A 13,611-nucleotide genomic window follows, 5' to 3' on the forward strand; every position below is an offset into this window, starting at 1 on the left:
TCTCTGCTGTGGATGTAGGAGAGACTCCGGTTTGCAGCTGTCCCCGTCTTTTCAGGGACATGGCAGCTAAGAGATGAGCCCGTCTCCTCTCTGGTTTCTGAGTGCTGTTGCCAACTGTTAGCTCCCCAAGCAGGGGAGGGTTGTAAGCTTTGATTGTCGAAAACGCCTCTTCTGCAGAGGTCGGAGGCAGGCCTTCAGCACGTAGGTGATTTATTCAGGAGCCTTTTAAAAATCTGGAAAGAAACCTTGGGGAGGGAATCTGCTGTGTTTTATTCATGAAAAATATAGAGCTGCCTCCCTCGGTAGGGGAGGCCGGGGGTGCGCTTGTCAGAGCATCTCAATGGCGTGGTTCCAGAATTGAACCATCTACTGGAGGAGAAGGTGAACTAACCTTTGCCCTTGAGGGTTGTGTCTGCGTTCACATCACAAACAGAGGCTTTTATAAACCACTGTGCAAATTTTGTTGCAGGGCACATCGCCGGTGTCAGACCTTGAGCACTTTGTTTGTGCCAAATCATTGCCACTTGCCACATGCGTCTAAATCATGACGGATTCCGAGTATGTCCTCTGCAGATGGGGAAAGCGATTATGGCCCGCAAAGGTGACAGCCATTATTCTGTAATTTCAGGAATTAGAAATGAGTTTCGGGTGACAAATAAAATCTTTATCAGGCTCCGATACCTAGGAGTGGTTTCGGGGAAATAGTTGAACGTGAGCCCTTGGCGCCCGGATCTGTTGGCACGGATTCCTGTTCTCTGCTTAATGGGGTTTTGGTCGAGTGCTTACAAGGTTCAACTTCCAGAAATGTCTCTTTTTTTTTTCTTTTTTTTTTTTCTTTCTTTACCCCACACTAAAAAAAAAAAAAAAAAAAAAAAAAGGAAAAAATAACCGAGTCAGCTATTAAAAGCCATGTGAGATTCCGACTCAAGGAAATATCTGGCAGGAAGCCCTGTGATAGTAAATAACCGGGTTTTGGGAGGCTTCCCAGCAAGTCAGTGGGAAGTGCTGAATCAGAACACAGGAGCCTGGGACTTGAGAGTGGGATCGCCACTGGCCTCCCATGCCTCAGTTTCCCTGTCTGGATTAAAGGGGATTGGACGGGGTGGCCGAAGTCCTGTGGTCACAGACCTTGAGAATGACCTGCTGTATTTGTATCCGTTCCTCCGTTTGTCCCTTGTTTTTATTAACAAAGATTATCATTTTATTTAAATACAGGTTTTGGCCAGAACAGAGACTTCAACGAAAAATAAGAAAAAAAAGGAATTCTTTCTAGATGTTCAAATACTGTCCCTAGAGGAAAAGTTAAGTGTTGTGTTTTTTTTAATGTGATTTTTTTTTTTCTGTTTTGGTTTCTGATGCTTGCCTCCCCTCTCTCCCCAAGGGGGGAAAAATAAAATCTGCTCTTGAGAATTTATTAACTGCTCACTTATGACTGCCCGTTACTTTTCCTAATAACCTTCTTAGGACAGCAGTTGATTTCATTTTATGCCAGTTTGGAACTTGAAGATCCAGACGAGGCTCTCTGTGCCACCCACCGAGGGATCAGTACAAAACTTGAGAAACTGTAAATTATGCAGCCGGTCGACGTTCTTTAGGGTCCAGATAGAGCTGTTTCCTCCCGGTAGATTAGTGCTTCTTGTTTCAGAAACCGCTTGTTCGTCTTCCCGGCCCCAGTCCAGCCAACCTCTCCGGCAGGCCCGTGGCGTTTGAAATATTTGCTGTTCAAACCTGTCACTCCAAGAAGAAGTTGTTTTTTAGCGCTTAAAAAGGCAAATCAAGGGCTGTGGGGTCGCACGGTACCCGTCCGCTCTTGATCACCAGATGATGGAAGGATGCGGGTCAGACACAAGGATGGGGACAGCCCCCCCGAGCTGCGGCTCTGGCCTGCCTGGCGTAAGACTTCCAGCTTCTGAAGCATTTTCCGGGCGCCCAGGCCCTCTTTCTTGTGGAGGTTCCCCGGCCCCAGTCCTCCTAGTCTTCAGAGCCGCCTGGCCCCTAGCTCACACTCTCCCTGCGGCTGGGAAGGTAATTGAATACTTGAGTTGAAAAGAAAAGCGCATCCTTTTAAACTAAAACACGCCTGCTGGGCTGTAAATAGCTTTTAGTGACATTATCGTCTACTCTGAAAATCTAACAAAGGAGTTATCTGTGCAGTTGAAAGTAGGATTTGCCTCATAAAAGTCACAATTTGAATTCATTTTTACTCTTAACTCCCGCCAACCTTTTCTGTCTTAAAAGAAAAAAACAAAACAAAACAAAAATCCACCAGGGTCCCTGTTGCCTCTAACCTCGGGCAGACGAATTCCTCGTTGGCTGTGACTTTTGGTGGAAGCCGGAAGGTTGAGGAGGAAAATGAATTCTTTTGTCATCTAAAGAAAAACATGTTTGAAAATGTCTCCGCCGCTTCGGCTGCAACAGTTATTTCTGTCTCTGCAGAATTAAGGTGAAGAGTACAGAAGTGGAAACCCTGAAGAAGTCTCAGATTGAGGACATCGCCACCTTCATAGGTAAGAGCCGAGTGACTGGTTCCGCGAGGCGAGAGGGACCCAGCGACCCGGGAGACTGAGGCGGGGGTGGGTGGGCGTTGTTCTGAGACCAGCCTGGCAGTTCAGCAGGACCTTAGGTCACAATACGAAATCAAAAGGGCATGGGGATGTAGCTCAGTGGTACAGCCACCCTGGGTTCAATTCCCCGGTCCTAGCGGGGAATCAGAGTAAGGGGAGGGCAGAAAGAGCCATCTCTGTTCGTGCACATTTACCCGATGCAAGATTGTTCTCTTCATACAGACGAGGACGAATAAAGAAAAGGCAAAAGCCTGGGTCAGCTTGCTTAATGAACTCTTCCAGAAAATTTCCCCAGGCCCGGTCTGTGTGTGTGTGTGTGTGTGTGTGTGTGTATGTAGTGAATTAAAAAAAATTTTTTTTTCAATGCTGGGGCTGGAACCTGTGCCTTATACATCCCAGGCGAGCACTGTACCACTAAGCTATACCCCCTGCCCCTCGTTAGGTGGTTTTGTTTTGTTTTTGGCACTATGGATTGAATCCAGGAGCATCTCTTTTTCTTTCTCCCTTCCTTCCTTCCTTCCTTTCTTTTTTTTTTCTTTGTGGTATTGGGGATGGGACTTAGGGGCATTCTATTTCTGAGCTACATCCCCAGCCCTATTTTTTATTTATTTATTTTATTTGTTTGTTTTTTGCGGTACTGGAGATGGAAGCCAGGGGCATTCTGCCTCTCAGCTATCCCCCAGCCCTATTTATTTATTTATTTATTATTATTATTATTATTATTATTATTTATTTATTTATTTATTTATTTTCGTGGTACTGGGGTTCCTGGAAACCCCTCTACCTCTGTGCTACACTCCCAGACCTTTTTTTTTTTTTAATTTTTTTTACTTGGAAACAGAGTCTCTTAAGCCAGCGAGACTGGCTTCAAACCAGCACGATCCTCCTGTCTCCGCCTTCCAAGCACTAGGATGACAAGTGTGTGCCACCCGGCTCCCAGCCCTATATTTTATTCTTTATTTTGAAACAGGGTCTCACTGAGTTGCAGAGGGCCTCACTAAGTAGCTGAGGCTGGCCGCGAACCGCGATCCTCGGGTCTCAGCCTCTGGAATGCTGGGATGCCAAGCGTGCCCACCACGCCCGGCTCTTGTTTTATTCTTAAATTAATTAGCTGATTAATTAATTTACTTTTTTGTGGTACTGGAGATGGAATCCAGGGGCATTCTACATCTGAGCTACACCCCAGTCCTATTTTATTTTTTGTTTTGAAACAAGGTCTCACCAAGTTGTGAAGGGCCTCACTAAGCAGCTGAGGCTGGCCTTGAATCTCCTATCCTGTCTCAGTCTCAGTACTTGGGAGGTTAAAACAGGAGGATCCCAGATCTGTGGCCAGCCCCAGATATTTAGTGAGGTCCTCCACAACTTAGTGAGACTCTGTTTCAAAAATAAAGAATAAAAATAGGGCTGAGGCCGGGCATGGTGGCATAGGCTTGTCATCCCAGCATTCGGGGATGACCGGAGGATCACGGTTCATGGACAGCCTCAGCTACTTAGTGAGGCCCTCTGCAACTTAGTGAGACCCTGTTTCAAAACAAAGAATAAAAAAATAGGGCCTGGGGTATAGCTCAGAGGTTGAATGATCCTGGGTTCTATCCCCAGAGACCCCCCCCCAAAAAAAAAAAAAAAAAAGACTGGGCTGGGAGCTGGGCATGGTGGTGCACACTTGTAATCCCAGCATTCAGGAGGCTGAGACCAGAGGATTGTGCTTCGCGGACAGCTACTTAGTGAGGCCCTCCACAATTTAGTGAGACCCTGTCTCAAGAAAATAAAGAATAAAAAATAGGGCAGGGGTTGTAGCTTATAGGTAGAATGGCCCTGAGTTCCATCCTCAGTACCGAAAAAAAAAAAAAAAAATAGGGCTGGGAATGTAGCTCAGAGGTAGAATGCCCTGGGTTCAATCCCAGGTACCACAAACAAAACAAAACAAAAAAAACCCCTGGGATTCTTCAGAACTATGGAGATATGGAGAAACCCGTGTGTGTGTGTGTGTGTGTGTGTGTGTGTGTGTGTGTGTGTGTGTGTGTTTTACTGGGGATTAAGCCCAGGTGCATTCTACCTCCAAGCTGCACCCCCAAACCTTTTTATTTTTTGTTCTTGTCACAGGGTCTTGTTAAGTTGTAGAAATTCTCACTATGTTGCTGGGGCTGGCCTTGAACTCGTATCTCTCCTAGCTAAGCCTCCCAAGTACCGAGATTATAGACACACTCCACCTTGCCCAGCTCCCAAGTCCTGTTCTTTTTTTGTTTGTTTATTTTTGTGGTACTGGGGATGGAACCTAGGGGCATTCTACCTCTGAGTGACACCCCCAGCCTTACTTTTTATTCTTTTTTTTTTTTTTTTTTTTGGTGGTACCGGGGTTCCTGGAAGCCCTTCTTCCTCCAGGCTACACTCCCAGACCTATTTTATATTTTTGAAATAGGGTCTCTTACGCCAGCATGGCTGGCTTCGAACCTGCGCGATCCTCCTGTCTCCGCCTCCCAAGCGCGGGGATTACAAGCGTGCGCCACCACGCCCGGCTTTTTTATTCTTTTTTTTGAAACAGGGTCTCACTGGGTTGCAAAGGGCCTCACTAAATAGCCGAGGCTGTCCGCCAACTGCGATCCTCCTGTCTCAGCCTCCCGAATGCTGGGATGACGAGTGTGCGCCACCACGCTCAGTTTCCTATTCTTTCTTGTCCTCCTGTGGAGGTTGCCAGTACCCAGAGAACACACAGCAGGTTTACTCACCTGGCAGAGAGTGTCTTTTACTGTTTTTCTTTGGTGAGACTGCTTTTTGCGCTATGGCTGCTCGGCTGGTCCATTCTTAGCCCAGGGTTTGAGAAGCAGCTGGAGCCGGGGGTGGTGGCGCACACCTGTAATCCCAGTACTTGGGAGGGTGGCAGGTTTGTGGCCAGCCTCAGCTACTTAGTGAGGCCCTCTGCAACTCAGTGACACCAAGTTTCAAAATAAAGAATAAAAAATAGGGCAGGGGGTGTAGCTCGGAGGTTGAATGCCCCTGGGTTCCATCCCCAGACCCGCAAAAAAAAAAAAAAAAAAAAAAAAAAAAAAAAAAAATAGGGCAAGGGGTGTAGCTCAGAGGTCAAATGCCCTTGGGCATCCCCAGATCCCCCCCTCAAAAAAAAAAGATTAAAAAAAATAGGGCTGTAGCTTGGAGGTAGAATGCCCCAATTCTATCCCCAGTGCCACAAATAAATAAGTAAATAAATAAGTAAATACTAAAATAGAGTTGTGGGAAGTAGACTGCCCCAGGATTCAATTCACAGTACAAGAAAAGAAAAAAGAATAGAAACGATTGCTGACTAGAGTAGTACAGGGAAGAAAGAGTGGGGGCTGGCCATCGTCCGCAGTTACAGGTTGGAAGTGGGTTTTGGCTTCCTTCCTTGAACTGAGCTTACTACTCGTCTCTTTTGTGTTTTTGGGGGGTGGAGAGGTTGAACCCAGGGATGCTGTAACCTCCAAACTTTCCTTTTTCCTTCCTTCTTTTTTTTTTTTTTTGCGGTACTGGGGATGGAACCCAGGGACATTCGATCTCCAAGCTACACCCCCAGCCCTATTTTTTAGTCTTTATTTGGAAACAGGGTCTCACTGAGTTGCCGAGGGCCTCATTAAGTAGCTGAGGCTGGCCGCGAACCACGATCCTCCGGTCTCAGCCTCCCAAATGCTGGGATGACAAGTGTGTGCCACCACGCCAAGCCCCAGTCCCTTTTTTTTGTTGTTGTTATTTATTTATCTATTTATTTATTTGGTTCTGGGAATTAAACCCAGGGGCGTTTTACCTCTGAGCTATGCCCCCAGTCCTCTTTTTTTTTTTTTTTTTTTTGTGGTACTGGGGGTGGAACCCAGAGGCTTCCTACCTCCGGGCTATACTCCCAGACCTTTTTTATATTTTATTTGGAAACAGGGTCTCACTGAGTTTCTGAGCGCCTCACTAAGTAGCTGAGGCTGGCTTCGAACCTGTGTGATCCTCCTGTCTCAGCCTCCCAAGCGCGGGGATTACAAGGTGCCCACCACCCCCTGGCTCTCTCCTTTATTTTTTAAATAGGGTCTCCTATTTTTTAAATAGGGTCTCCCTTAATTGCGGGAGGCTTCACTAAGTTGCTCGGTCTGGTTCCCGACCTGTGGTCCTCCTGTCTCTGCATCCCAAATACTGTGGTTACAGGCTTGTGGCGCCACCACGCCCATCGTCCGTTTGCATTTTCTGAGAACTTTACACCCTGGCCCTGCGAGGGTGGACACAGGCTGGGAACTCAGCCATCAGCCGCCGGGCGCTCACCTAGTCCCAGTTCAGTAGATCCACACTGGGTGTGGTGGCGCACGCCTCTAGCCCCAGCATTCAGGAGGCTGAGACAGGACGATCACAGGCCAGCCTCGGCTACTTAGCGAGGCCCTCTGCAACTCAGTGAGACCCAGTTTCAAAATAAAGAATAAATATAGGGCTGGGGGTGGAGCTCGGAGGTCGAATGCCCCTGGGTTCCGTCCCAAAACCGCAAAAAATGTGTTTTCTCTCATGAAAGCGGGCGTATATGTTTCCTTGGGCAAGGAGTTGTCTGTCTTGTGAAAACCCTGAGCCAAACTCCCTTCCTAGGCTGATTGTAAAATAAGGTCAGGTTTCCTGTGTCTTAGGGAAAAAAAACCCACTATTGTTTGGAGCGAGATCCATCCCCGCCCGCAGGTGCCGAGCGCGGAGCATGGAGCGGCCTCCTCGGGCTGTATACATCATTGGGTCAGACTGTGTCGGGGGCAGGTTACTTGGGGGTGCTTTTAATATTAAACAGGGGCCAAATGCTGTGGTGATAGAGGCATTATGCCCGCTGAGTTGTGATATTGCATGTATCATCTTGTTCAAATAAGTAGCGCTCTATCTGTATGTCGGAATGAATAAATAAAACTGTGGGAGCGGGGAGGATGGGCCATGCGCTGAAGGCCGCGGTGAGCTCCTTCTGGCTTTGAAGTGCCCTTGCGAGGAAGTGAGAAAAACTCGCAGGCCACAGTGAGGCCTGTAATCGTCGCCGCCCCCACTCCCGCACCGAGAATCCGAGAATCCGCTGCCAGCCGAGCTCCTTTATGTAGCTGGCCTTGGTTTTTATTGACCCCGATTGAATTTGAAATTGTAAGGCCGAGAGAGGATTTGCAAAACATTTGAATACATTTGGCTCCAAGTATTGTTTTGTAACTTGGAGGAATTTATCTTCGCAGCCAATCAGGTTCAGGTCAGTCAATTTTTTTTGTTGTTGTTGAAAGGTCTGGTAGCTTTGTCCCCTTTTTGGGTAGGTGAGAAATCGTTAGGCCCGCCTGTCACTCACTGAGGGACAGAATCCCGGGGACCACAGCCTGGGAAGCCTCGACAGACAGCCGCGTCGCGGCGGCCGGGTCCGGCACCTGAACATAATCGGGCCCTGTCTTGTCTTTTTTCTTTGCAGCCTCGCAGAGCGAGGTCCCGGCGGCGCCCCTGCAGGAACTGACCTACAGGCGGTCGCTCCGAGTGGCCCTGGATGTTTTGAACCAGAGAACCGGGCCGAGTCAAGAGAGCCCTTCCAGGGAAGACGGAACTGCTCTGTCTTCAAGAGAAAAGCAGCCCACCGAAGCGGCCTCCTCCCTCCGCGACCCTCTGTCTTTCCTCTCTGGAGACCAGCCGGCCAGCTGTAGTCCCGAGAGGAGGAGGAGGGAGCGTGAACCACAGTGCCTGTCACCCGCGCCCGAAAAGGAACCCAAGCGCAGAGTGGACCACAAGAAGGGGCTCAGGAAAACCGAGCCCCCGAAAGCCCTGCCGCTCATCCCAGCCATCGGCAGGGCTCAGGATGGTAGCGGGTCCAGGGTCCACCGCAGCAGAGATGGGACGCTTGCAAGTAAGAGGGGAAGAAACGCAGCGCCAAAGTCCAGCCCGTGCCACGAGGCGCCTGCCCTGTTGGGGGCAGAGAGTCGAGAAGAGAGCGTGCGACAGGCTGGCCGCTGCACGGCCCTGTCCTCGCCGTCCCTGGCCAGCGAGGACAGTTCCTGTGCCAAAGCCGAAGGACGCGACCCCGGCTTGCCATCGGGCAGCCTCACGGCTTTCCCAGGCCCGGAGGGGGATGGAGGATGGCCGTGTAAGAGGCCGCGGCTAGGCAGAGACCCCAAGACGGCAGAGCTGTCCCCCAGGCAGGGGCCCACGGAACACACGGCTTTGAGCAGCTCTGCCGATACACCCCGCCTGCCTCTTTCAAAGACTCCGAGAGAGGAAGCCAGAAAACCTCCCCTCCAGGAGCCCGACGGGCTGGACGAAGGTAAAAAGTACACGGGTGGCGCCTCGGAGGCGGAGTCCGGGCTCCGCTGGGCCAGGTTTGCAGGCAGGCGCTGGGGTATTTTTAACCAGATCTTAATGAGCCCAGTTACCGAAATAGATTCAGAGCAGAGATTTCTCATTCCTTTGTGTTTGTCTTCCCACTGAGCTCTAATTACCTCAAATTCTCCCGAATTACTTGTGTCTTTATTTTGGTTTGGAACCGGAGGGAGCCCGCAGTGGCGTCGCTGATGGTGCCGCAGGCCGGGAAGCGTGAGGCTGGGATCCCACGGCATCTGGGTGCCCGGGATTCCCTCTTTATTCCGAGCTGTTGCAGAACTAACAACGCACTCCCGGGAAATGAGGCAGGACTCATAAAAGTGACCCAGAGCCACCCGGCCTCCAGGAATCCCGCACCGCCACAGGCTTTGCGTGGTTGCAGGCACACACTGGGATTTTTTGTTTTCCCCCAGCTTAACCTGGTAGCATCTCACTTTTTTGAAGTGCTAATGCGGGAATCTTAACCAGTGCCCCTCGAGGGACCTGGAAATCTGTTCCCTAGAAGTGCGCTGCACCAGTCCCAGCCCTTAACCTTTCTCCAGGCCGGCGCTGCCCATGGACGGCCTGGCAGCTAGCTGTGGTCTGTGCCTCTCCACTCTGGCCCCACGAGTAGGTGGCTACACCCCTGCCTTGTTTGATAGTTAGCTCGAAGTAGCTGTTTATACACCTAGTCCTTCAGGCGCAAAAGCCACTCCAGGACAAAGGAATTCCCACCCAGAATTCAGTCAGCCTCTCTTCCCAGGCCCCACTTCTCCCCAGGACTGAAAGGCGTGTTCGCTCGTCTCCTCCTCCCTCCCTCCCTCCCTCCTCTCTCTTTCTTTCTTTCTTTTCTTTTTTCTTTACCTCTCTCTCTTTTCCTTCCTTCTGTCTTTTCTCTTTCTTCTTTCCTTCCTGGAATAAACCCAGTGGTATTCTACCTCCAAGCTACACTTGCAGTCCTATCTTCTTATTTTTCACTTTTACATTTATTTATATTTATTCACATATATTTATTATATATAAGTAATATATATGTGTGTATGTGTGTGTGTATGTATGTATATTGGTGCTGGGAGTTGAACCCAGGGGGTCTTACCTTTCAGCTGTACCCTTAGCCCTATTTTATTATGTTTATTATTTTTAATTTTTTGGTGCTAGGGACTGAACCCAGGGACATATTACCTCTGAGCTAGACCCTCAGCCCTATTTTATTTTTTTGTCTGAAACAGGGTCTAAGTTGTGGAGGGCATCACTTAAGTTGCTGAGGCTGGCCGAAAACCTGCGACCATCCTGTGCCAGCCCCCCAAGTCCTGGGATTACAAACCTGAACCAGCATGCCCACTTCATGTTTATTTTTCTTTACGATATACTTTGGGGCTGGGAATGTAGCTCGGTGGTAGAGCGCTTGCCTAGTACACGTGAGGCCCTGGGTTCCATCCCTAGCATCAAAAAGAAAATTTCCTTCGATCAGAGCCTTACCCTCTTTGAATCTTGTATACTCAGTCTTTTTCTCCTGCACTGATGGTTTTGTAACGTGAAATATTTTCCCGAGATGAGTCATGCTGACGGTACCCCGTCAAGTCTAACCTCGCGTTCTTGGCAGACCCTCAGTCTTCTGAAGAATCCGTGCAGTTTAATTCCATCAATTCCATCCTGGAAGAAGACGAGGAAGACGAGGAGCCACCCAGAATCCTTCTGTATCACGGTAAGAAATAAGCAGTGTGTGTGTATGTGTGTGTGTGTGTGTGTGTGTGCCTTTGGTTGTAACACACGCGCACGACACGCGGGCCAGTGTTCTGAGAACGCGTCCAACTAAGTGTCCCACCGAGAGAAAGCCTCTTGCTGTTGATCTCAAGGAACCCTAAGCAGTGCCGGGTCTTCCCTGTTACTCTATGCGTGGGAACACCTTCACAAAGCGGAGAGGGGCTTCTCGGAAGAGACAGCCCGTCCTCCTGGTCAGAACATGGCTCCTTGTCTGCTGAAGCCCTTGTCCTCTGTCCCCTCCTTGGGAATGGGGACAGCTGAGTGAATACACGGGTTAGATCGCCCTCCCTTGGCCACACGCTGCCTAGCCGGGCTCAGCCACAGCCTGCCGCCTCTGGTGCCCGTCTTTCCAGGGAGGCCGGGTGACCAGCCCTTGGGGTCAGCACCCTTCCCCCGAGACTCATTTATACCAGGGGAAAATGTGGATTTTGGTGGCTCTGCTCTGAGTGAAGAGCTTAGCAACACAGGGATCCAAGATATTAACCCCCAACAGTTTTTTTTTTTTTTTTTTTTTTTTTGCGAGTGTGTGTGTGTTACTGAGGATGGAACCCAGGGCATTCTACCTCTGAGCTACACCCCCAGCCCTATTTTTTATTCTTTATTTTGAAACAGGGTCTACTGAGTTGCAGAGGACCTCACCAAGTAGCTGAGGCTGGCTGCGAACCACGATCCTCCTGTCTCAGCTTCCTGAATGCTGGGATTGTTACAGGCGTGCACCGCCACACCCTGCTACCCCTAACAGTTTTGACCCAACTCCTTATTTTTATTTTGCTTTGTTCTATGGTCCTGGGGGTGGGACCCAGGAGCAGTCCACGACTGAGCTCCACCCACCCACCTTTATTTTTTTATTTTTTTGTAGTACTAGGGATGGAACCCAGGGACATTCTACCTCTGAGCTACACTCCCAGCCCTATTTTTTATTCCTTTTTTTTTTTTTTTTTGTGGTACTGGGGTTCCTGGAAGCCCTCCTTCCTCCGGGCTCCACTCCCAGACCTATTTTATATTTTTGAAACAGGGTCTCTTACGCCAGCGCGGCTGGCTTCAAACCTACGCGATCCTCCTGTCTCTGCCTCCCCAAGCGCGGGGATGACAAGCGTGTGCCACCGCGCCCGGCTTTATTCCTTATTTTAAAACAGGGCCTCACTGAATTGCAAAGGGCCTCATTGAGTAGCTGAGGCTGGCCGCAAGCTGGGCTCCTCCTGTCTCAGCCTCCGGAATGCTGGGAGGACAAGCCTGAGCCACCAAGCCCGGGTCCACCCACCTTTTTGTTTATTTGGAGGCAGGGTGTTGCTGAGTTCCCAAGGCTGGCTTCCAGCTCGCTCTCCTTCTGCCTCGGCCTCCTCAGTAGCTGGGCCACTGTGCCTGGCGCTTGTCCACTTATTTCACAATGGGAAATTATTATAGACCCATAAATATGTATCAGAAATAGTGCTGAAAGGTCTGGTGGGGCACACCCCAGCTCGCAGCCAGGAGCCCGGCTCCATAGGCGGCCTCTCACTGGCGGCCAGTTCCCATGCACTAGGGGCGACTAGGGCGGGGGTGCTGCTCAGTGGTTAGCGCTTGCCTAGCTTTTTCTAGGCCCTGGGCTTCATCCCCAGCACCGGGGGAGGACACACACACACACACACACACACACACACACACACACACACACACACACACACAGAAAGTCAGGCAAGCAGGGGTGATGAGTCATTCCCAACCAACACCCCCCAGACTGTTCTAGAATTGTGGGTGTGCTAGTGAGCCTGTCACCAGTTCTAGGGAAGGGCTTCTGTAGGATCAACTCCCAGTAGCAGGGTTTCCTGGCAACGGAGAAGGAACCGCATGCCTCCCGGCGGGTCTTCTCAGGTCTTCTCTGTCCAGGATGGACCCTGGGCCTTGTAGCTCCTGGGGTTCACTTGCAGTTGTTTTTGGGGTTCTATCTGTTAGCCTATGCCTCTTTCTGATTACTGACCAAAGGGCTGCATAGGTCGCTGGCCCCCAGAGACTCTGAAAGGCTGACCCCTGAGCCGGGCGCGGTGGGCATGCTTGTCATCCCAGCACTCGGGAGGCTGAGCCGGGAGGATCGCGGTTCGAGGACAGACTCAGCTACTTAGCGAGGCCTCTGCAACTCAGTGAGACCCTGTTTCCAAATAAAGAATAAAATTTAGGGCTGGGGGTGGAGCTCGGAGGTAGAGTGCCTTGGGTTCCATCCCCAGTACCACAAACAAAAAAAGAAAGGCTGCCCCTTCTCCCTAGGCGGACGCCTCCTGCGGCCTTCCCAGCGCCGCCCAGTGCCCTTCGCCTCCATTTCTGGGCGGCCTCGATTCCCACCGCGCACGCCGCTTGGTGTTTTACAGTCTGTGCGACTCGACTCTGTTCCCTATGACAAATAATAGCCTTTGTTTTCTACCCGTGTCTCCATTCCTCGATTGTTAAAAATTTATACTATTCATTTATTTGGGTTTCTTGTTCTGGAGGGCGCCGGAGGTAGAAAACATAGCTCGGTTTTGTTCAAAAACAGTTTTGTAGTTCCGATTTGAATTTTTTTCTCCCCGTTTTAAGACAAGTTTCCAAGCTGGGTGTGGTGGCGCACGCCAGTGACCCCAGTATTTGGGGGGCTGGAACGGGAGGATTGGAGGTTCCTTGTCATCAGCCTTACAACGCAGGGAGACCCAGTTTCCAAACAAAGACCCAGTTTCCAAACAAAAAGTACTAAAGGGCTGGGGATGGAGCTTGGTGGCGTGCCCCGGGCTCAACGTTCGAAGAACGGGAAAGACTAGAGTTTCGCAGATAAGCATCTTTGAAATGAAGATCTTATGTTTGGCCCTTTGTCATGAACCGGCATCTAGTTTCTGTTTTGTATTTTCTATTTTCTTTTTTTTTTGTTGTTGTTGTTGTAGTACTGGGGATGGAACCCAGGGGCATTCTACCTCTGAGCTACACCCCTAGCCCTATTTATTTTTAATTTTTAAATTTTTTATTATTTTTTCATGATACCAGGGAT

The 13,611-nt window shown here is 49.9% G+C and overlaps 1 protein-coding gene across 1 annotated transcript in view; it reads left to right on the forward strand.

Annotated features, from left to right (window-relative positions):
* Nucleotides 1–544: 544 nt before the first annotated feature.
* Nucleotides 545–13,611, forward strand: part of PWWP3A (PWWP domain containing 3A, DNA repair factor) — a gene marked incomplete at both ends in the record, with an annotated part of 29,489 nt that continues 16,422 nt past the window's right edge. The window contains 6 exons of the mRNA XM_080713890.1: nt 545–601; nt 1,216–1,301; nt 2,437–2,507; nt 7,984–8,878; nt 9,422–9,488; nt 10,470–10,563. Coding sequence (XP_080570016.1) covers nt 545–601; nt 1,216–1,301; nt 2,437–2,507; nt 7,984–8,878; nt 9,422–9,488; nt 10,470–10,563 — 1,270 coding nt within the window. The remainder of the gene's footprint in view (nt 602–1,215; nt 1,302–2,436; nt 2,508–7,983; nt 8,879–9,421; nt 9,489–10,469; nt 10,564–13,611) is intronic.

This window comes from Muscardinus avellanarius (assembly GCF_963383645.1).
Source record: "Muscardinus avellanarius genome assembly, chromosome: 16".
Classification (NCBI taxonomy): domain Eukaryota; kingdom Metazoa; phylum Chordata; class Mammalia; order Rodentia; family Gliridae; genus Muscardinus; species Muscardinus avellanarius.